At 37.0% G+C, this 22,550-nt stretch overlaps 1 protein-coding gene across 1 annotated transcript in view; it reads left to right on the forward strand.

The window, feature by feature from the left end:
• SCAF8 (SR-related CTD associated factor 8) overlaps nt 1-22,550 on the forward strand; it is a gene marked incomplete at both ends in the record, with an annotated part of 103,297 nt that overhangs the window by 47,428 nt on the left and 33,319 nt on the right. The window contains 4 exon segments of the mRNA XM_080699833.1: nt 4,884-5,045; nt 9,688-9,841; nt 11,713-11,843; nt 20,851-21,027. Of these exon segments, the coding sequence (XP_080555959.1) occupies nt 4,884-5,045; nt 9,688-9,841; nt 11,713-11,843; nt 20,851-21,027 (624 nt within the window).

The following is a 22,550-nucleotide window of genomic DNA, read 5'->3' on the forward strand; positions in this document are numbered from 1 at the left end:
GTCTTACTGCAGCTCCCACCTGCTGAATTTATGCTCACTGTACAGACTAGAAATTACGAAGTTTTGCTGCCAGCGCTACGAAATGTTGGCAACTCAAATGTCAAGCTTTTTAATAAGCAGAGAAAAGAAAAATTGCTCGTGTAGTGTCAGGCACGACTGTACCCGGATGATCCTCTTCCTCACATGCCACCAGCAGTACCAGTCAGTGTCTTACAGGGATAGCCACTTCTGTTTCACCATTCTAAAGTCGTTTTCTTTAATATCAACTTGTAGTAGTTGGAGGTGCAGTAGAAATTCTCATTGGATTATTATGTAAAGTTTATTTATATTTTGCAAAGTACATAGCCCTAATTAACTAGAGGGCTTTTTGATTAAACAATGTAAATCAGTTTGTTTTTTCATTGCTGCAACCTAAATACTCAACAAGAATTAACTTAGAGGAAGAGACAGTTATTGGATCCCAGTTTTAAAGGTTCATCCATGTTGGCTAGCTCCAAGGTAGAAATGACTCAGTGGTTGGGTTCCAGGGGGCATGGTGGAGGAAATGCATCTCTTGCCTCCTGGCCAGGAAGCAAGAGGGGGTTGGTTAAGGCTAAGATACAGTCCTTAAAGCCATATCCCCAAGGATCCACCTCCTGCCATCTCCCTCCAAACCTGGCTGCATTGCGTGACACTGAGCTTCTTGGTGGGACATTTTATATCCAAACCATAACACAGCCCTGGCTCATGGTAGCTGCAGATGCCAGTTGGGTTGTAGGATGAAAGTTACACAAATCCATTTAAGCTCGTACTCTCCCTGTTTTTCCCTTTCTCCCAAAGGCTCTTTCTTTGAAGTTTGAGAAATTGGAAATTATTAGAATATCTTTTGAACATGGCATTTCTATAAAAAATTTAGTCTGACACAGCTTCTATTTTTTTTGTGTGTGGTACTGGAAGTAGAACCAAAGGCCTTCTACCTCTGGGCTACACTCCCAGCCCTGTTTTATATTTTTATTTGGAAACAGGGTCTCGGTAAGTTGCTGAGAGCCTCACTAAGCTGTTGGGGCTGGCTTCAAACCTGCGCAATTCTCCTGTTTCAGCCTCTCAAGTACTGGAATTACAAGTGTGTGCCACCACGTCTGATACAGCTTTCTAAAAATTATTTTAAGACTAAATAATATATAACAGGTCATTGGAAGGACTTAGGATTTGTGTTTTCAGTCTAATAGAATTTGACAAAATAAAGTAGTTCATATTTCTTTGGCTTCTTTTCTCAATTGTCTAATTGGTGGTTTAGCCAAGTTTACCAGGTATTAAGGTTATTTAAAACATTTTATCTAAGAAAAATTTTGCCATCTTATATGAAATCCCCACAATTTGTTAATATATACCATATCAGAAGATAACTAGAGAAGAAATAGTTTTTTCCTTCTTACTATTAATAAAAGTGCAAATATATTTTTCAAGCTTCAAATCTTCACATTTGGCCATAAAGGCAAATTTATTGTAGTGTGTACTCATGGTTCTTCTGTATTGTAAGTTTATAATCAGGGATTTCTGATAGAAGTCAAAGGAAAAGACTTCCTAAAAATACAACCCACTAATTATTTGCTTTACTTATCCCTCAGTATTAATCTTAAAACTCTTATCTTAAAGCAACCAATAGATTCTCCTTAGCCTTAATCTCAAGATAATCACTTGTGTAAAATAACGCATCACATTTAGGATTATTTTCTGCCTTTGGGGAAATTAAAATTCTAGTCAGTTAATAATTATTAAGCATTTACGTATGTTGTATTGGGGAATATGAAATATGTATATATATTTTTTAATTTAAAAAAAATTTTGATACTGGGGATTGAACTCAGAGGCATTCTACTTCCAAGCCATACCCCTAGCCCGATTTTGTGTCTTATTTGGAAATAGTTTATCACTAGGTGGTTGAGAGCCTCAGCGAGTCGCCAAGGCTGACTTTGAACCTGCTGTCCTTTTGTCTCCGCCTCCCAAGTGCTGGAACTAGAAGCATGTGCCAACATGCCCTGCATTGTTTTTGTTTTTGTTTTTCATAAAGTTAATGTCCTGGTTCTCATTAAGTTTAAATTTTTTTGTTTACTGAAATGTATTATTAGCTTGGATAGGTGGGTATTTCTTTGAATGCATGGTAATTAAATGAAGATAGGCTTGGCAAGAAACCTGAACTGAAGGGTAATATTCCAGTTTTTAAACAATATTTTGATCCATTAGTTTAACCTAAGACTTTTAAATGCCCACACACCAAACATTTTTTTTTTTTTTTTTTTTTTGGTGGTACTGGGGTTCCTGGAAGCCCTTCTACCTCTGGGCTACACTCCCAGACCTATTTTTATATTTTTATTTAGAAACAGGGTCTCCTAAGCCAGCGCACGCGGCTGGCTTCGAACCTGCGCGATCCTCCTGTCTCCGCCTCCCAAGCGCGGGGATTACAAGCGTGCGCCACCACGCCCGGCCCACACCAAACATTTATTGCCCTTTTAGGAAAGAATTTCAGCACTGAATAAACCAAAATCTTAGGGTACATTTCTTTGAATTGATGTTAAATTTCTCATTATTTTCTTGGATTAACAAAGATGTTTAAGGATAAGATTTTTTAAAAAGGATCTTAAGGAGCAAATTAAATGCCTCTATCCTTTTTACAGAATGAAACCATCATTGTCTTGACGGGAAACCTCATTCAGAAACTTGTGTTTGTTAGGGTTGAGTTGAAGGGTTTTTTCTCACTGTTAATTTCTAAGAGGAGCCTTTAAAGAACACAGTTTTGTTATTATGTCATTTGTAGGCAAATTGATGGAACTAGAGAATATTAAGCTAAGCGAGATTAGTCAGTCTCAGAAAGCCAAGGGTCCAATGTTTTCTCTCATTTGTGGAAGCTGGAGAGAAAATAGGAAACAAAAGGAATTTTAGATAATTGAGAAAAGAGAGCACTGGGATAGTGGAAGAGGACGGGGAAAGGATGTGAGGAAGGGAAAAGGAAGAGGTGAAGAACGGAGCAGTGGTCAGCCATGCGGTGCAGCCCTCCCTCTTCTGCAGAGCAGGGGCAGCAGCGTGGGATCAGAAGGGTAGCTCAGCAAGACCTCTGTGCGTGTGTTTTGTAGGACTTTGAACCTCATTCTGATGCACACTTGTAATGCACCAATAAAAGTATGAAACCTGAAGGAAAAATAGTTTCATTTTAGTGCCATGTGTAATTTTTTAGAAAATAAATTTGGATAAAATATTTAACCTTATTATACCACAAAATGAACCTGCTCTGATTTTATTTTTCATTTATTTATTTGTTTGTTTGTTTGTTTACTTTGTTTATTTTGATGGTACTGGGGGTGGAACCCAGATGCTTTCTACCTCTGGGCTATATTCCTAGGCCTATTTTATATTTTATTTGGGTCTCACTAAGTTGCTGAGAGCCTCACTCAGTAGCTGAGGCTGGCTTCGAACCTGTGCGATTCTCCTGTCTCAGCCTCCCAAGCGCGAGGATTACAAGCGTAATCCACCACGCCCAGCAACCTGTTCTGATTTTAATCAACATATGTCTTAAAAGCAGATTTTTGCTGGGGTCCAGCCCTAGCACGAGTCGAGGTTCATGTGTTGGTGAGAAAGAGCCGAGGTCGATGAGAGAAGAATCGCCACACGAGATCAGTCTTTTCCATTTTATTTAGGATTTGTTATAATTTTTGTATTTTATTTTTTGGCAGAAAAGCAAGGGCATAGCCATACAAGCAGGATCTCCAAGGACGGAAAAAGTTTTATTTTTTATATAGAGTTTAGGGCAAGGGTGTCAGACATTTAAATAATCATAGCATCCTTTGTCTCACTTCACAAGGCTGACTCAAACCTAATCTTATACAGTGGCTCAAACTAAGGTCAGTTTAAACTTAATGTTTGGCCCAATAACTTTATTCTTGGGAAAAAATCTTTGCTGCCTGAGTTTCTTACAAGCTGCTGCCCATCAGTTTTAGTTATAATGTTTATACATAAAATTTTAATTATACATATTAATCCAAATAATCTTAAAATAATTTTATGAAGAAAGGAATGCTAGACATACTTCATGGGGGATCGATGCCGTTGCATAGATCGAGCTTTGCCCTGGTCGAGCTTTCTCAAGATCTGCATGAGATGCTATAGCAGGTTTTCTTATGTTTTGGGGTATGGAGTCAAAAGAGGAGCAGTAAGCTTGATGAGTGAAAGAAGTCTTCATTGTGCTTACCTAACTACATAGGCTCCGAAGCCCTGTGGCTAGAAAGTTGGAGGACTTTTATATTCCATAAAATGAATCCCAGAAAAGATGGTTGAGAAATACTAGCCAGTGAAGTGGCTGAAAGATGTTTTAATAGGATAGATTCCCAAAATTACAATGGTAGTATCTTACCTCTATTTTTAATATATATGTTATTTGAGGAGAAATTGAAACTATTTCACGTGTTTAGAATGTTGTGATTTGCCATTTGATGTTCTTTCATTGATGTAGAAGCCTCTTTGTTGTGTGCTGCACACTGAAATAAAATGGCGCATTCCCTAGAGTTCTTTCCTGAATTTACTTCTTCCTTCCATGTAGCCGTTGGAAATAATTAAGCAATTTTTTTTCACTGTAACAACACTTTATCAGTTTGTTTTTTTATCATTGAGACCAGTTATGCATTATTGTTTTGGAACTTAGGTGACTGGCAATTGATCTGAATGTGTAGAGTAGCCAAAATAGATTCTGTAAAATGTCATTCCAGAGACAGATGGTGTGGAATAGTCAGTCTCTGAATATTCATTACAGCATGAGCAGTGCTTCTGTATTTGTATAGAACTTATGATCATTTTTGTCTATCAAGAATTTTACCTTTTCTATTTTATTCCCTTTCTATTCTTTTTCTCATCAGTGTAAACCAGAATACAAAGTACCTGGACTTTATGTTATTGACTCCATTGTGCGACAATCCCGACATCAGTTTGGTCAAGAAAAGGATGTTTTTGCACCCAGATTTAGTAATAACATCATTAGCACTTTCCAGAATTTATATCGCTGCCCTGGGGATGACAAGGTATGCTGCTGTTTTGTATAAGGATATTTATATCCTCTGAGACCAAGAGGGTAATGTATATGTAAATACATTGGTCTTAGATTCTTTAGCTCTTCTGGTTTTGATCTTAAGAGTCTTTAGATGATCTTAACATATGGTCTTAAATCTTCAGATGATGTTAACATATGGCTTTATGATTTACTCTTTATTCCTAATTTGAATATATAATACCCATATTCATTTTGTTCTTAGAATTTTTTAGATTAGAAAGATGTAGTTGGTTTTGTTACTTTTTAATTTATGGAAGCAACTGCTGTTTAAGAAATTGGGTACAATAAGCTTTTGGAATTATATTAGGCATTTATTTGCCCATACAGCCAATTCAGGATTGTTGATTATTTGACTTGAGTTGATGTGTACCTTTTCTGTGTTTGTGAAAAATGCATTTGCCAAGCAATTAATAAAAAATAATTGCATATAAAAATTTTTTGGGTATAATTTCATTAAAGTATTAGAAACCAACACTAAGTTTCCTGAATCTGAATATGTAAATATTGTATCATTAGCAAGAAAAAGAAAACTTTGCATCTAGGACAAAAAAAAATAAGAGTGATTTATATTTTCCTTAAGATATTAGGGTACTTATTTTGGAGGCTATTTTGGAACTTTTTTTAAGTGCTGGGGATTGAACCCAGGGGCATTCTACCTCTGTGATACCACCCCTGCCCTATTTTTTATTATTTATTTTTGAGTCTCACTAAGCGGTGGAGAATTCCTGTCTCAGCCTCCCAAGTACTGCAATTACAAGCGTGCACCACCATGCTTGGCTTCATTTAGACATGTAGACATGATTTCTGACAGGATTCAATGCAATGTTGATTAAGTAGGAAAAGGTAAAGAACAGTGGTTGTTGTAAGAAGAAACACAAAGACCTAAAAGCTCTCCACAAAGCATTTAACTCTTATATAACCTTTTAAAAATGGATAGGCGTGGATTCTTTTTTGTGTAGTAGTGGGAATTGAACCCAAAAGTACTCTACTACTGAGGTATACCCCCAGCCTTCTGCCTATTGAAACAGGTCTTGCTAAGTCACCTTGGCTGGTCTCGAACCTGTAATCTTTTTGTTTCAGTTTTCCAAGTACTGGGGTATTATATACGTGTACCAGTGTACTCAGATAAGAATTTTTTGTTAACTATTTTTCGATATACTTTTTGAGACAGCATTTGTTTTTAATTGTTTTGGTACATTGATACTTCTGTACAGGCAAAAAGGCTGTTTTAAATTTTAAGTGATCTATCAATTGTTAAAATAGATACTGTAGAATCCCATCTAAAATAGTTTATTAATTTGAAATTTTAGAGCTGGGCATTGTGGCGAACAATTGTAATCCTAGCATTTAGGAGAACAGGAGGATCACAGGTTTGTGGCCAGCCTCAGCAGCTTAGTGAGGCCCTCCACAACAGAGTGAGACCCTGTTTCCAAATTAAAAAATATAAATAAAATAGGTCTAGGATTGTAGCTCAGAGATAGAATGCCCCTGGGTTAATGCCTAGTAAACCCCCCACCCACACACACACATACTTTAAGAGGAACTAGATGGGTTGTGCAGGGAAATACATCAAGTGATGTCTGTATGTATGTTTTTTATCACTTTATATTTCACTATGATATATAATTACAATGCACCAATAAAAATATAAAAATTATGTAAACATTTTTCAAAGTAACCTAACACTTTGATTACCCTAACACTTTCTAGAAATTTCACCAATTTGGGCCTGAGTTTCTTATTAACTAAAATAAATCAGTCTTCAGTTTGTAGATTTAATAATGTAATATAACTTATAATAGTGTTTATGAAATAGGACTTTTTTTAAACCACAGGAAGAAAGATTACATTAATGCACTTGTCTCCATAAAAGATAAAGCAGTATTTGTTTATGTGTAGAATGATGGTTGTTAGGTACTGCTTATTGTGAAGTCTGTTATGAGTAAGGGGTCTTAGAAACAGATCTTTATATAAAGCATAAAAATATAAGGACTCACGTGATACAGTGAGAAGTAATCAAATAAGATGTAAAGAAGTTTTGTAATTTTCTTATGCCTCATTTGAAATATAAAAGTTAATACATTAGGTGTAATTTTTAAATACCTCACTAACATTATGAAGAGTTTAAGAATGAATGAGGTCTTTATTCTGAACATTGATATTTCATTATTTCAAAATGAATCATTTAACTAGTATTCTTTTTTATACTTGATAATGGTCTCTGTTAAATTTTTCTTAATGTAGTAAGTAACCTCAGAATTAGTAGTAATTAGTAGTTAGCTCTTATTCACAACTTTAATGTGTTGAATATTTGAGTCAAATTGTTCAATGCTGATTTTAAGGAAATAGTTATTATACAATCATACTTTCAGTGACAATGTGGATTCAGGATAGTGTTACTCTAAAATGTATACTCTGGGTAAACTTATTGTATTTCAAGAAGCAAGGTTGTAATAAAAAAGGCCACTTGATGTTTCTTATGAAATACCGTAGAACATCTTGAGAGCATTCTTCTTTGTTGGACATATTATATTGTGTATAAATCTGCAGTTTTTAGGATCTGTAAAACATTCATACAACTAATACTGTAGAAATTTTCCTTGTCAGATTTTCTCTACATATTGTTAAATATGTTATTAGATTTCAGAATTACCCCAGATATAGAACTTAGTCTTTTTAATCTTATAATATACAGAACATAATTAAACATAATTTCACAACTAAGTGAAATTTCATAGGAAATCTCTTTTGTAGCAAAAATAGGACACATAAGCAATTAAACTGCTTTATAATATTGCTATAACTAATAAATAAGGCATAACTCCTAAGATGCTCAACATTTGAGGGCTTTTATGACCTTAAAAGTACTAGCCAAGGCCGGGCATGATGGCACATGCTTGTAATCCCCGTGCTTGGGAGGCAGAGACAGGAGGTTCGAAGCCAGCCTTGCTGGCTTAAGAGACCCTGTTTCCAAATAAAACATAAAAATTACGTCTGGGAAGCGTGGAGGTAGAAGGACTTCCAGGAACCCCAGTACCACCAAAAAAAAAAAAAAAAAAAAAAAAGTACTAGCCAAGTCAGGTGTGGTGGCACACATCGGTAATCCCACTTCTTAGGAGGATGGGACAGTACAATTTGATGTTTGAAGACAGCCTCAGCAAGTAGTGAGATGCTCATCAACCTAGTGAGCCTGTTTCAAAAAATAAAAAGAAAGAAAAGAAAACGAAAATGAAAAACAGAGCTGTGAGTATAGCTCTCAGGTAGAATGCTCTGAGTTCATTCCCTGTCACTCCTGCCCCAAACATGCATGTGCAACACACACACAAATACTAACCAATCACGCTAAACAGTTTAAAACTGAGAAAAGGAACCTAAGAGGCCTTATGGTGTACAGTCTCATTTTAAGTTGACACGGCTGGCCCCAAGCCAGGGTTAATGAAAAAGCTGTGTAGATAGCATATATCTGAAGTTTGTAGCAGCCGTATAAATGTTATATAACCGGCTGGAACCAGAAACACGAAGCACTCTGGATTCTTAGGTAATCCAGGAAGGGGTGAGAGTAAACAAAAAGTATGTATCTATATGGTGGCAAATGGAGTAAGTTGGATTGAACTACATTGAGACGCTAGGGGAGATTGTGACCTGGATGCAGTGCTGCAGTTGAGGGGTTATCAGGTAGAAAAGAACACTCTTGAGATGATTCAGCAGTGTTGAGTCTGCTTGTTAGTAGCAAGCAAGTTTTTTTTTTTTTTAATAGAATGAAAAAGGCCTCTCAGATTATTGTAAAAAAAGAAATAATGTGGACCCACTATACATATACAGCATGACTTAGCATTCTGAAAGCATGAATAAATAATGCCAGTATGGCATTGACCATCCTCAACAAGGAGAGAAGAAGGTAGGAAAGAATAGTAAACATGGAGAATGGAGAAGAGAGCATTCGGAGTCTGCTCATACAGAAACTTTCCCGTCCCTAGTTTAAAATGGCAGAAGGGAAGTGGTATTTATGGCAAAGTGCTTAGAAAGGAATGAACTAATTTTTAAAATTCATTTTTGTTGTGTTTTGAGGGTGGAGATCAAACCCAGGGCTTTGTGCTTCACCACTGAGTTTACATCCCTGTCCCGTTTAAGTTCTTGTATGAGGAAATATCTTCTATCTTTAGTTTGTAGAATGAAAATCACATGAGGACTTTGTACTGAGGTTACTTATTTGTTCAGAAGATGAACATTGTATGAGACAAAGTTAAAATCAACTTTAGGTATAATTTTAGTACTGAGAAATCCTGACTATCTCAGAATTGTTTGGATAGTTCTGTAGGCAGCCACACTATCCGTCTCATTACTATTGTATACATAGAAGGCAGAGCCTTGTTGTCATCTCTGCCTTAAGCTAAGCTTTCATCTTTCTTGTGTATATATCAGAATTAACATGATTTTTTTTTCAAGTGAGTTAAGGTTAACAGGTGCAGAATGGTGGAAAACAATTTCAGTGGTATAAAGTAACAAATGTTTAAATCTCTCCTTTTCATTTGTGCCCAAATAGCCTAATGAAATGAATGTGCTATGGTTTTGAAATAAAACATGAAAATATTGTATACCTTTTTTTCTTCTAGAGTAAAATAGTGAGAGTATTAAACCTGTGGCAGAAGAATAATGTATTTAAGAGTGAGATAATTCAACCGCTTTTGGATATGGCTGCAGGAATACCTCCTCCAGTTGTTACGCCTGTGTTGGCCAGCACTACTGCTGCTATGAGCAATACTCCAGGTATGTTGCTGCAGTACAGATTCGATGTCTAAATAGTCTGCTCAACTTCTCAGATGATTCTTTATACGTGTAAAGTAACATCTGACACTATTGGAGAATATAGCTCAATATTGAGTGAAAATGTAATTTGAAAAGGAAAATAAAACTGGGTAAGGTGGTACACACCTGTAATTCCAGTATTTGTGAACCTGAGATAGGATTGCAGGAAAGAACTGATTCTCAGCAGTTTAGCAAAACCCTCCGCAACTTAGTTGCTTGGTTGCTTAGTTACTGTATGTATAGCTTGGAGATGGAATGCCCCTGGATTCAATCCCCACTACCAGTAAAATAAAATCACATTTTCTGTTTGTATGTTATTCTTTGTTTTTGTGGTACAACGGCTTGAACTCAGGCATTCTACCACTGAGCTACCTACTCAACCCTTTTTAAGAGATTATCTTGCCAAGTTGTTGAGGCTGGCCTTGAAAACCTTGTGATCTTCCTACCTCAGCCTCCTGAGTTGCCGGGTTTACATGCATATGCCATTGCACTTGGCTCTTTGTGTAATTCTTTCCAACTTTTTGAAAGGCTTTTTTTTTTTTTTTATTCTTTAGAAACATAAATAGAGTGAACTTTGGATGTATGTTAGTGAGATTTTTCCTGATGTAGGCTGTCAATTATCCCTTATATTTGCATACAAATCAACTTGTATTTTAGTTTTTTGTAAAGAATCAAATAAATTGCTTAATAAAACCAAGAATGTTTTAATAGAAATTCCATGCTTTCTTGATGCATCTTAATGAGACTTAAATTTTTTTTCACCATTAGAAGAATTAACCCTTTGGTATATTGTTAGTTTTTTTTTAATGAACATATATACACAATATTTGGACAGAGATAGTTTGATATTGTATGCAATGTTACAAGTTGTGCTTTGCTTATTTCTCATGTTTTTTTTTAAATTTTCTTCTCTAATAAAGTGTGTGTGTGTGTGTGTGTGTGTGTGTGTGTGTGTGTGTGTGTGTGTTACTGAGGATTGAACCCAAAGGCATTCTATCTCTGAGCTACACTCCCAGCCATAGTTTTTGAAACAGGGCCTGACTAAGTTGCAGAACCCCATTAAGTTGCTGAGGCTGTCCTGGAACTTGTGATCTTCCTGTCTCAGTTTCCCAAGTACTAGTATTACAAGTGTACATTCCTGCACCTGGCTTTAATAAAGTTTTTGATGGCAGCTAAGTATTGTCAGCTTCCTTAAAGTAGTAACTTATTTTATTGAGAACAAGTATGGACAGATTTCTTTGGGATTTTCACTTACCTAGCTATATAAAGGATTTTAAATGGTTTTTAAAAATGGTGCAGTAAAATAAAAACATTGGTTTAAAATGATCTAAATTTTAGCCAGGCGTGGTGGCTCATGCTTGTAATCCCAGCATTTGGGAGGCGGAAACTGGAGAATCACAGTTCGCAGAAAGCCTCAGCTACTTAGCAATGCCCTTCGCAAGTCAGTGAAACCCTGTTTCAAAAAATAAAAGGACTGAAAAATATGCAGGGCGTGGTGGCGCATGCTTGTAAACCCAGCACTTGAGAGGCTGAGACAGAAGGATTGCACAGGTTCAAAGCCAGCCTCAGCTACTTAGTGAGGCCCTGTTTCCAAATGAGAAAAGCCCCTGGGTTCCACCCCCAGTACCTCAAAAAAAAAAAAAAAAAAGAGACTGAAAAATAGGACTGGGGGTGTAGCTCGGAGTTAGACTCCCCCTGGTTTATATCTTCAGTACCTCAAAAAAAAGATATAAATTTTATCAAAAGAATAATAGAACAAATCCCGCTACCCTTTCAAGTCTTAATTATTTACTTATGTATTCATTTGGGGTGTATGATTTTTATTTTTAAAGGAACGCCCGTGACACCTGTTACTCCAGCCAATGTGGTTCAAGGCCTACCTGACCCATGGGTATCTCAGATCACAAATACAGATACACTTGCAGCTGTGGCTCAGATCTTACAGAGTCCTCAAGGTCAACAGGTGAGCAGCTTTTCTGTTGTCTCGAGAATAATTTAGAAAGTTTTATTTTCCTAATATTGTTTTATAACATACTATTCTGAGATACGTAGTTTTTTAATTTCATAGAAGTGGAATTACTGTAACTTCTCTATAACTTCCACTTTTCACTTAGTAAATCATCATAAATAATTTAATATCATTAAAGATTTACAAAATACCCATTCTGTACCAGAATGCTGATTTAGCCATAGGCTATTACTAGGTGCTCTTGCTGCTCCTTAGTAACACAACAGGACGACCTTCTATTAGGACAGTTGATGGCAAGGAAATGACAGGATTATTTCAAATAACCATTATCTTGGGAAAAAGGATGAATCTGTGAAGTGATCAGAGGTGGGGTAGAGGTGTCAGTGAAGGAATGCCAGGAGAAATGCAGTTGGAGCAAGTGGCATTTGATTCGAGTGGAGCTTTCAAAGTAGGCAGATGATGGAAAGCAGACGGCATCATAGATGTCAGCACCCTGAGGTAGACAGTGTGGTGCGCTGCAGGATAGGATGAGCACTGTCGTGCCTGGAGTGTCAGTAGTAGGGAATTGGGTACCATTGATGGAGGATGGGGAAGATTGATGTCTTTACAGTATTAACTTAATCTACTGTAATGTAGTTTCTTCTCATTTTTTAGATATATTTGTAAGAGAGAGAGAGGGAGGGAGGGAGGGAGGGAGGGAGGGAGGGAGGGAGGGAGGGAGGGAGAGAGAGAGAGAGAGAGAGAGAGAGTGTGTGTGTGTGTGTGTGTGTGTGTGTGTAGTATTGGAGATTAACCCAGGGACATTCTACCTCCGAGCAACAACCCCAGCCCTATTGTATTCTTTTGTTTGGACACAAACTTGCTATCCTCCTGCTTCAACCTCTCAGGTATTGGGATTTCAAGCATGTGCCACTGCACCCAGCTTTTCTACATTATAGTCGATTTTCTTGGGGGGATGGTACTGGGGTTCCTGGAAGCCCTTCTACCTCTGGGCTACACTCCCAGACCTATTTTTTTATTTTTTATTTGGAAACAAGGTCTCTTAAGCCAGCGAGGCTGACTACGAACCTGTGCGATCCTCCTGTCTCCGCCTCCCAAGCGCGGGGATTACAAGTGTGCGCCATCACGCCCAGCTATAGTAGATTTTTTAATTTTGTTTTGTGATACTGGGGATTGAACCCAGGGCATAATACCTCAGAGTTACACCCATTTTTATTTTTAAATAGGGTCTAAGTTATCTCTAGCTGCTGGCCTTAAATCTGCAATCCTCCTTTTTAGTCTTCCAAATACTGGGATTATAAGCATATGTCACCATGCCCTGCCATTTTAATAGATTTTATTTTTAAGCCTGTGTCAGTCTTAGTTTCTTAGTTTTCAATTTATTTTCTTTTAATATTCTAGTTAAATCACACTTTTTGTAACAGATACAATTCTGTATAATCAATTTAAGTACTTATAGCATATATTTTTTTTCTAGTACTGAAGGTTGGAATCCAGAATTGTTCTACCTCTGAACTACACTCTCATCTCTTTTTTTTTTTTTTTTTTTTTTTTTTAATTTGGAAGCAATGTCTTGCTAAGTTACTGAGGCTGACTATGAACCTGCAATTTTCCTGTCTCAGCCTCCCAAGTACTAGGATTATAGGCATGTGCCACCATACCTGGCTCATATTTTTATATCTTATTGTAGCTGTAGTTTCAGAAGAAATTTTTATCAGATTTAATGATGATACTAATTATGAAATAAGGCTTTTGTTTTCCTCTTATAGGATTAAAGTTCATTTTGTGAGCTTGGTTTCATGTTGAAATACATGTTTTTTTTTGTTTGTTTGTTTTTTTTATTAGGGACATATTATCTTCTTAGATGATAGTTGTTTTGTTTTGTTTTTTGTGGTACTGGGGTTTCTAGAAGCCCTTCCAACTCCAGGCTACACTCTCAGACCTATTTTATACTTATTTTTATTTGGAAACAGGGTTTCTAAAGCCAGCATGGCGGGCTTCAACCTGCATGATCTTCCTGTCTCTACCTCCCAAGTGTGGGGATTACAAGCCTGCACCACCACGCCTGGCTAGATGATAGTGTTTTATTAGGCTTTAGTTTAAAATTTTACAATAGATTTAGTAGTATGATTTTTTCTTCTTTAGCCAATATGTATAATATACTGTATTACTAAAATTTCTCATAGTTGTTTAGCATTGGAATTTTAAACACACATGCACATACAACCATTTTCTCTAAGGTGATGCATTTAAATATGCTATAATTTTTTTGTTTTGATTTGAAATATAAAATAATTTGTACCTCGTTTGCAACCCTACTGAGATGAGTCCAAAGGTTTTTATAACTTGTTCTTAATACATTAAAAATGTTTTTCTTTTTCTCTCTTCTGTACAGTGTACCTTGAATGATTTTTGTCTCTGGATGAAGTTGTTTAAAAATTCCAGGGCTGGTGTATTTGAGGAGATCTTTATGGCATTTTAAATTTCTTGTTATATACATATACATATACATATACATATACATATACATATACATATAGTGTATGTGTCTGTGGTTTTAGGGATTGAACCCAGGGGCAGAAATTCGCCTTCCAACCTACACCCCCAGCCCTATTTTATATTTGGAAATAGCATCTCACTAAGTTGATAGAAACCTTACTGAGTCGCTGAGGCTGGTTTTAAACCTGTGACCTCCTGTCTCCAGAGTACTGGGATTACAGTTGTGCACGTACAGTTGAACAGTAAGGGGGAGTTGCAACCTATGACAGATGAAGAAGCAGATGATAAAATAAAAGGGGAAAAGTATTAGCAAAGTGAATATTTGCATCCTCAGTTAGATAAATACACGAGCCAGTAATAAAAACTGTTGGGGGAAAAGAACAGGTTACATTGAGAAGAACTTCAAATGCTACAAACTTGGCGTGGCATCTTCAGTTTCGTTCTTTTTCTTCCTCTCTATGTTATCATAGTGGAGTTGAACCCAGGCACTAAGTTATACCCCCCAGACCCATTTTGTTTCTTATTTTGAAATAGAGTCTTAACTAAATTTTCCAGGTTAGCCTTGAATTTGTGATTTTTCTGTTTCAACCTCTGTGCCCACTCACTCTTGGCTTTTTTTCAATTTACTTTATAAATACTTATTATTTAAAACATCAATCTTATTAGGTTTTATAGCTGTACATAACTTTATAAATATCACTGGCTGCACCTCTATTTGTGTTTTTTTGTACTTTTTACATTCATGTTTCTTAGAATTTTTGCTTTTTATTTCTGTTACCCTAGCTCTCCTTTAATTTTGGACTGTTGGTATATTTTTCTAAATAGAATTGGGTATATATGCTTCTTTTTTATTATCTTATTTCTCCAACAATTAATCTTCAAAGGTGTTCTTATATTACACAATGCTTGGCAATATGCAGTAATTACATGTTATACATAGGGGGAAATCCAACTTCGTAGCACATAAAGTTCTTCTCAATGTAACCTGTTCTTTTCCCCCAACATTTTTTATTACTGGCTCGTGTATTTATCTAACTGGGGATGCAAATATTCACTTTGCTAATATTTTCCCCCTTTTATTTTATCACCTGCTTCTTCGTTTGTCATAGGTTGCATCTCCCCTTTGCTCTTCAAATCAAAGTAAACCTTTTAGAGCTCACTTGGTCTCTGAAGTTCAGTGGTTTTGTGTCACTTCATTGGTGCTTGTTTTACATTCATTCAGTTTTAAACATTTGCTGGAACTTGCAGTGTTTGTGGCTGTGATATACAGGTTAAAAAAATATTTTCTGGACTTGGAATCCAAAGTCTAATAGATTAGGTTCATTAGAATGAATAAATGTAATCAAAGAGATAAATGAACAAGAATCATGAGAGGAGAGTGCTTTGGAAATTCAAGGTAAGAGGCAATGCTTTTGGTTTCAAAAATTGGTTCAAGGGCCGTTCTGTTGTACAGATGATAGTTTGATTTATAAAAAATAGGTTAAAAAAAAATGTAAGGATGTCCTAAACAGACTACTGAATAAAAAATGGGTACCTAATCCTTCACACAAAACTTGCTCTATTACGCTTGTAATCCCAGCGCTTGGGAGGCTGAGACAGGAGGATCGCACAGGTTCAAAGCCAGCCTCAGCTACTTGGTGAGGCTCTCAGCAGCTTAGTGAGACCCTGTTTCCACATAAAGTATAAAATAGGTCTGGGAGTATAACCCGGAGGTAGAAAAGACCCTGGGTTCCACTCTTAGTACCACAAAAACAAAACAAACAAAAAAACTTGCTTTATCTACATCTTCCTCTGAGTACGTAGATATGCTTTCCTCCTAGTTGCTCAGAAGCAAAGTCTTGTAATCATCCTTGATTTCTTCATTTTTTGTTTCTTTTATTTATGTCTAATCTCTTAGGAATTCCTCTGCCCTCAGAATATATCCTGAGTCCATTTCTTTCCACCTCTTATCACTAGTTTCTGGAATCAAGACACTATTTGTCCCCTATTTTCTTACTGAGATTTCCACCCTTGCTCTGTTGCAGTCCTTCTCAGGACTTTAGGCAAAGTTTCCCTTTTAAAATCTAACAAGTCAGCCGGGTGTGGTGGCGCACGCTTGTAATCCCAGCATTCGGGAGGCTGAGACCTGGAGGATCGCGGTTCGCGGACAGCCTCAGCTACTTAGTGAGGCCCTCTGCTACTCAGTGAGACCCGGTTTCAAAAATAAAGAATAAAAAATAGGGCAGGAGGTGTAGCTCAGAGGTCGAATGCCTTTGGGTTCCACCCCCAGACTGGCAAAAAAATAAAATAAAATAAAATCTAAGAAGTCACGTGACTCCTCTGCTCAGAATCCTCCAGTGTCTCCCTGTTTCACTCTGAGTAAGAGCCCATGACCTTACAGTCATGTTACTAACTTTGCATGATCCCAGGTTGGTCTCTTTTCCTCTTCTCAGCATTTTCCCTCACCAATCCATAGATTTCTCTAAACCGATGTGTTTTTTTGTTTTTGTTTTTGTTTTTTTTGTTTGTTTTCTTTTTCTTTTTTTGCCCATATTGGCCTATTCACCACTTTAAGATTGATATTTGCTTCCAGTTGTCACTTCTTTCCCTCCAGGGTTTGTTGCACGCAGGCACACTGGTGTTTTGTTTTTTTTTTCACCTGTGCTACTTACAGTGTTGCCCCAGATCTTTGCATTTGATGTCTCCTATACTAAAAACTCTCCTCCACATATTCACGTGGTTTTAACCTCTCAAGTTGTTGTTGTTTGCTTTTTTTTTTTTTTTTTTTTTTTTTTTTAAGTGGTACTGGGGTTCCTGGAAGCCCTTCTACCTCCGGGCTACTCTCCCAGACCTATTTTTTAACTTTATGTGGAAACAGGGTCTCTTACGCCAGCGCGGCTGGCTTCGAACCTGCGTGATCCTCCTGTCTCCGCCTCCCAAGCGCGAGGATTACAAGCGTGCGCCACCACGCCCGGCGTTCCTTTATTTTTTTTTAACTTTTATTTATAAGTGGAACATATTGAAAATGGTATACAGACTGCTTGGTGCCTTCTTGCCTTCTTGGCCCCCTCAGTTTCCCTTTTCCCCCTCCCAACAAAGAATGTCCAGGCTGACCATGCTATATTCATACTTTTACACATATTCGAATGTAGCTCCACTATTAATCCACCTCAGCCTTCTTCCTCTCCTAGCCTTCCATTCTAGCTTTGCTGAGGTTTCTTCTCTGTTATCTGGAGTCCATCTGTTATCCTTGGTGCTCCCTGGTTTGGACATAGTAGAGAAAGCATCTGTCCCTTCTCTTTTTGTGCTTGGCTGATCTCACTTAACATAATGTTCTCCAGATCCTTCCATCTTCTTGCGAATGCCATGATTTTGTTCTTTATAGCGGAATAGAACTCCATTGTGTGTATTTCCCATAGTCTCGCAATCCATTCATCTGTTGATGGAGACCTGGGTTGGTCCTGTATTTTGGCTATTAGGAATTGTGCTGCTATGAACATGGGTATGCATATGTTACTGTAGTTCTCCAATTTCAATCCCTTTGGAAAAATACCCAGGAGTGGTAGAGCTGGATCATATTGTGGATCTATTCCCAGTTTTCTAAGAAATCTCCACACTGATCTCCATAGTGGTTGAACTAGTTTACACTCCCACCAACGACGTAAAAGAGTTTCTCTTTCCCCACATCCTCGCCAGCATTTGTTATTTGATTTCTTAATGTTTGACACTCTGATTGGGGTTAGATGGAATCTCAGAGAAGTTTTGATTTGCATCTCCCTGATAGCTAATGCTGTAGAACATCTTTTCATGTATCTATTGGCTATTTGTATTACCAAGAACATAAAGAGGAAGCCTACAGAATGGGAGAAGATCTTTACCAGCCACCACTCTGATAGAGGGCTAATATCCAGAATATACAAAGAACTCAAAAGACTCTACACTAGCAAAACAAACAACCCAATCAAGAAATGGGCAACTGAACTGAATAGACACTTCACAAAAAAAGAAATACATATGGTCAAGTTGTTGTTTTAGTGTCAACTGCACTTTTCATCCTCGACTCCCCTTCTCACCTGCCTTATTACTGCCTTCTCTTGCATTATATAGTTGACTAATTTCATCTTTTTCACTAATAAGTGTCTAGATGATAATAGATATTCAATATATTTTGTGGAATGAGTAATGTCCAGAAGCATAACAATGTTGGGTATGTATAAAAGATATTTTAGAGTTATCTGGTGGATGGCCTTTGTAAGTTTTACAGTGACCAAAGTAAGGCATAGTTACATGTGTGTGTTTGGGAGGAGCACTGGAAATTGAACCTAGGGGTATCCTACCTCTGAGCTACAATTCCAGCCCTTGAAACAGGGCCTTTCTAAGTTGCTAAAGATCTCACTACGCTGCTCAAGCCTTGAATCCTTCTGTATTAGCCTCCCAAGGACTGAAATTAGAGGTGTGCCCCGCTGTCTTTACTGGTTGTCTGAGAAATACAGGATTTGTTTGCTATATAATTGGGAATTGATGATTTTTTTGTTGTTGTTGAAGTCACATGATCTGAGTAGCATGTTAAGGGAGTTGGAGAGAAGTGTAGAGACAGGGAATATCTTTTGTTAATAGTGATATTGGAAAAGAGGTAATGACTGAAAATTAATAAGACTGTTCTCTCCAAAAAGATACCCTCAAAGGCAAGGGGCCCAGCTCAGACAAGTATAAAAATCAGTTCAAGTATGATCTTAGATTGGATACTTTTTGTAATTTTGAGATAGTTGGGAAAGATAGTAAGATGAAATTATAAAATTTATTTTCAGTTTTCTAATTTTAAAAGATGCATATTTAAACATATTTTTGAGGTGGGCATAGTGGCACATTGCCAATATTCCCAGTAATTGAAATTCTGAGACAGGAGGGTTCCAGGTTCAAGGTCAGTGCATAGTAACTTGGCAAGACTGTTTCAAAGTAAAAAAAAAAATAAAAAAAAATAAAAAGGGCTGGAGGTAAAACTCAGAGGTGGACCACCTCTGGGCTCAATCCTCAGTACCACAATAATTAATAGATAATTTTGAGAGATATTTTCCAGGTTTAAGCCCAGGCCTATAAAAATGATGAATGAATATTTTTATAGATGTTTTCCAGAAAAAACAATGCAAAGAGAGTATGATAGTAAATTTCTCTTGCTTTCCAAAAAAATAGTACAAAGGGGGGTCACACAGATACATGATGAAGTGACTGGCACATTATGAAGCCAGAGTAGAGGAAAAAATTGAATGCAGTGGTGATTGTGAACTTGAGTGACTGACAGAATAACAGTGTGACTGGAGAATGGAGCTGTCGCCTGCTAGGGTTGAGCGTGTATCAGGTAATGAGGCCTTCCCTCCCCTCTCCTGCTCTCCCTCCCTGCTTCCCTTCTTTGTCACAGTGATCTAGAGGACTTGTGTCATATATTCATTTGGTTGGACTTGGTCATTCTGGAGCTTCCTGAATGCAGTAACTTTCTTAGATTTTTGTTTTATATTACAACAATAGTTTTAAAAGAAAACGCTTGATAGTTAAATTATTCTAGTTTTTTTTCCTAATGTTACTTTAGTTTACACATACATTTTATTTAGTGGCATCTTGGGTAATATTTGTACATTCTCATGCTCCAAGTTGAACTTTAAAACTTGGCATCAGTAGCTTTAGTATTTTAATATTCTAATCTAAACTTCATTTTTATATTTAACTCAGATTTAAAACATTCCAAAAATTATATATATATATTTAATTGACATAGTGGTTATACATCTTTGGGTTACATAGTGTGGCATTTCAGTATACATATATTTATATACATAATTATGCATAATGTATATTCAGTATATACACACACATAGTGTGTAATAATCAGATCAAGTAATCAACCATTTATCTTTCTTTTTGTGTTGTTGCTGTTGGGAACATTAAAAATCCTCTCTTACTGGCTCTTTTGAAATATTCTACTAATTGTTAAACAAAATTGTCCTGCTGTACTGTAGAACATTAGAAGTTATACTTTCTGTTCATCTGCACCCATGTACCTGCTACAGGTTTATAACTTGATTATAATTTATTTTTGACATATGTGCAGGGATTTATTTATGGAGTCTTAAAAAGTCTTACTGGTGTATGCTTTTTTTTTTTAAACAAGGGTGGATGAATAGTGGGAAATAGGTTGCTTCCAACTCCAGTTGACACTACTTGTTAACTCATTTCCTTAGTCTCGGGCTCCACTGCAATGCACAGCAGCTCCTAATTGCTTTCCTGTGTTCAGGAAATGTGTTCTTAGGTGGTCAGTATGAAGCATAGGAAGGGTTGTTGCTGTGGTCGGGGCTCCTCTCTTTAGGGAGCTCAGTGAAGAAGGGATGAGAAGGTTAATGAAAAATATCATTCAGCTTGTAAAGAGTTCTTAATCGGTTGTTATAATGATCTTTTGACTAAAAGTTTTCGATGGGCACACTTAGAAATAAAACCCACCGCCTTTTTTGTGATGATTTTTTTCCTCTTTCAGCTTCAGCAATTAATACAGACCTTACAGATACAGCAGCAGAAGCCTCAGCCGTCCATCCTGCAGGCCCTGGATGCTGGTCTTGTGGTTCAGTTGCAGGCCCTCACCGCACAGCTTACAGCCGCAGCGGCAGCAGCCAACACGCTCACTCCCTTAGAGCAGGGAGTGACATTTAACAAGGTAGTAACTAAAACACCAGATCTGTTGTGCATGAAGTTTTATATTATGTGCTTTATGTCCCTTCTGATTCTGTTACATTTTATCATAGACTTCTAATATATACTGTACTTCATAGACACTGGAGATTTCATAAGATTCAGGCTTCTGAAAGAAGTGTTTTTAAAATTCCTTTTGAAACATTAATTTCTGTTTTTTATAGTATCAGGGATTGATAGAACCGAAGGACATTCTACTTCTGAAATGTATTTCCAGAATAACCTGCTAAAATTAAAATTATTCAATAAGTGAAAGTTCAAAGGAAAATTTCTACAAATTGTTTCTATGCTACAATAGTACTAGTTGAAGTCTAACTATAAAAGGTAGAGTTTTTTAGCCAGGTATGGTGGTATATGCCTATAATTCCAGTACTTGGGAGGCAGAGACAGGAGAATCGCAGGTTCTAGGACAGTCTTGGCAACCTTAGCAAGACCATGTTTTAGAAATACAAAGGGCTGGGGGTGAGCTTGGATGTAGAGCACCCTAAGAGTCAATCCCCAGCACTGTCTGCCCCACCCCATCCCCAAAGATGTTGTTTTAAATTGAAAACCTAAAGCCGGGCATGGTGGCACACACTTGTAATCTCTGCGCTTGGGAGGCTGAGACAGGAGGATCGCGTAGGTTCGAAGCCAGCCTCAGATGCCTTAAGAGACCCTGTTTCCAAATAACATATAAAATAGGTCTGGGAGTGTAGCCCAGAGGTAGAAGGCCCCTGGGTTCCATCCCCAGTACCAACAAAAAAAAAAAATTAATAATAATAAAAAATAATAAAATTGAAAATCTAAAGTAATTTTTAGTGTGAAATCCTGTTTGTTAATTCTCAGAATATTGTACCTTGGAAGTAGTATCTAATATTTTTCAAATTTCTGGTATTTTCATAGGAAAATACATGCTGATTTACTGGATTATTACTAGATTTTTTTGACCAGTATCTTCCAAATCTAATTTAGTCTAAATAGCTAGACCACATAAAGAGCCTTTACATTGAGTATTTAGAAGTAATAATAGAGCATTTTGAGATGAGAATCATTTTAGTTATAGTCCTAAATGTTTTATCAAACTAAATTACCATGGTCAAGGCACTTAATTATTTTAATCCTTATTATTCTGTATTAGTTTTACATTAGTTTTGTTTGTTTTTTGTTTGTTTGTTTGTGGGTCTGGGGGTGGAACCCAGGAGTATTCGACCTCCGAGCTATACCCCCTGCCCTATTTTTTATTCTTTATTTTGAAACCAGGTCTCACTGAGTTGCAGAGGGCCTCACTAAGTAGCTGAGGCTGTCCGCGAACCGCTATCCTCCGGTCTCAGCCTCCCGAATGCTAAGATTACAAGCGTGCCCCACCATGCCTGGCTGAGATAATAGTTTTTAAACCGACTTGTATTTTTTTTTAATTGTACTAGGTATTGGATCCAGGGATATTCTACCTCTGAGCTTTACCCCTATCCCCATGTTATTGTTTATTCTGAAACAGTTTCACTAAGTTGA

The sequence above is a fragment of the Muscardinus avellanarius genome (assembly GCF_963383645.1).
Source record: "Muscardinus avellanarius genome assembly, chromosome: 8".
Lineage (NCBI taxonomy): Eukaryota > Metazoa > Chordata > Mammalia > Rodentia > Gliridae > Muscardinus > Muscardinus avellanarius.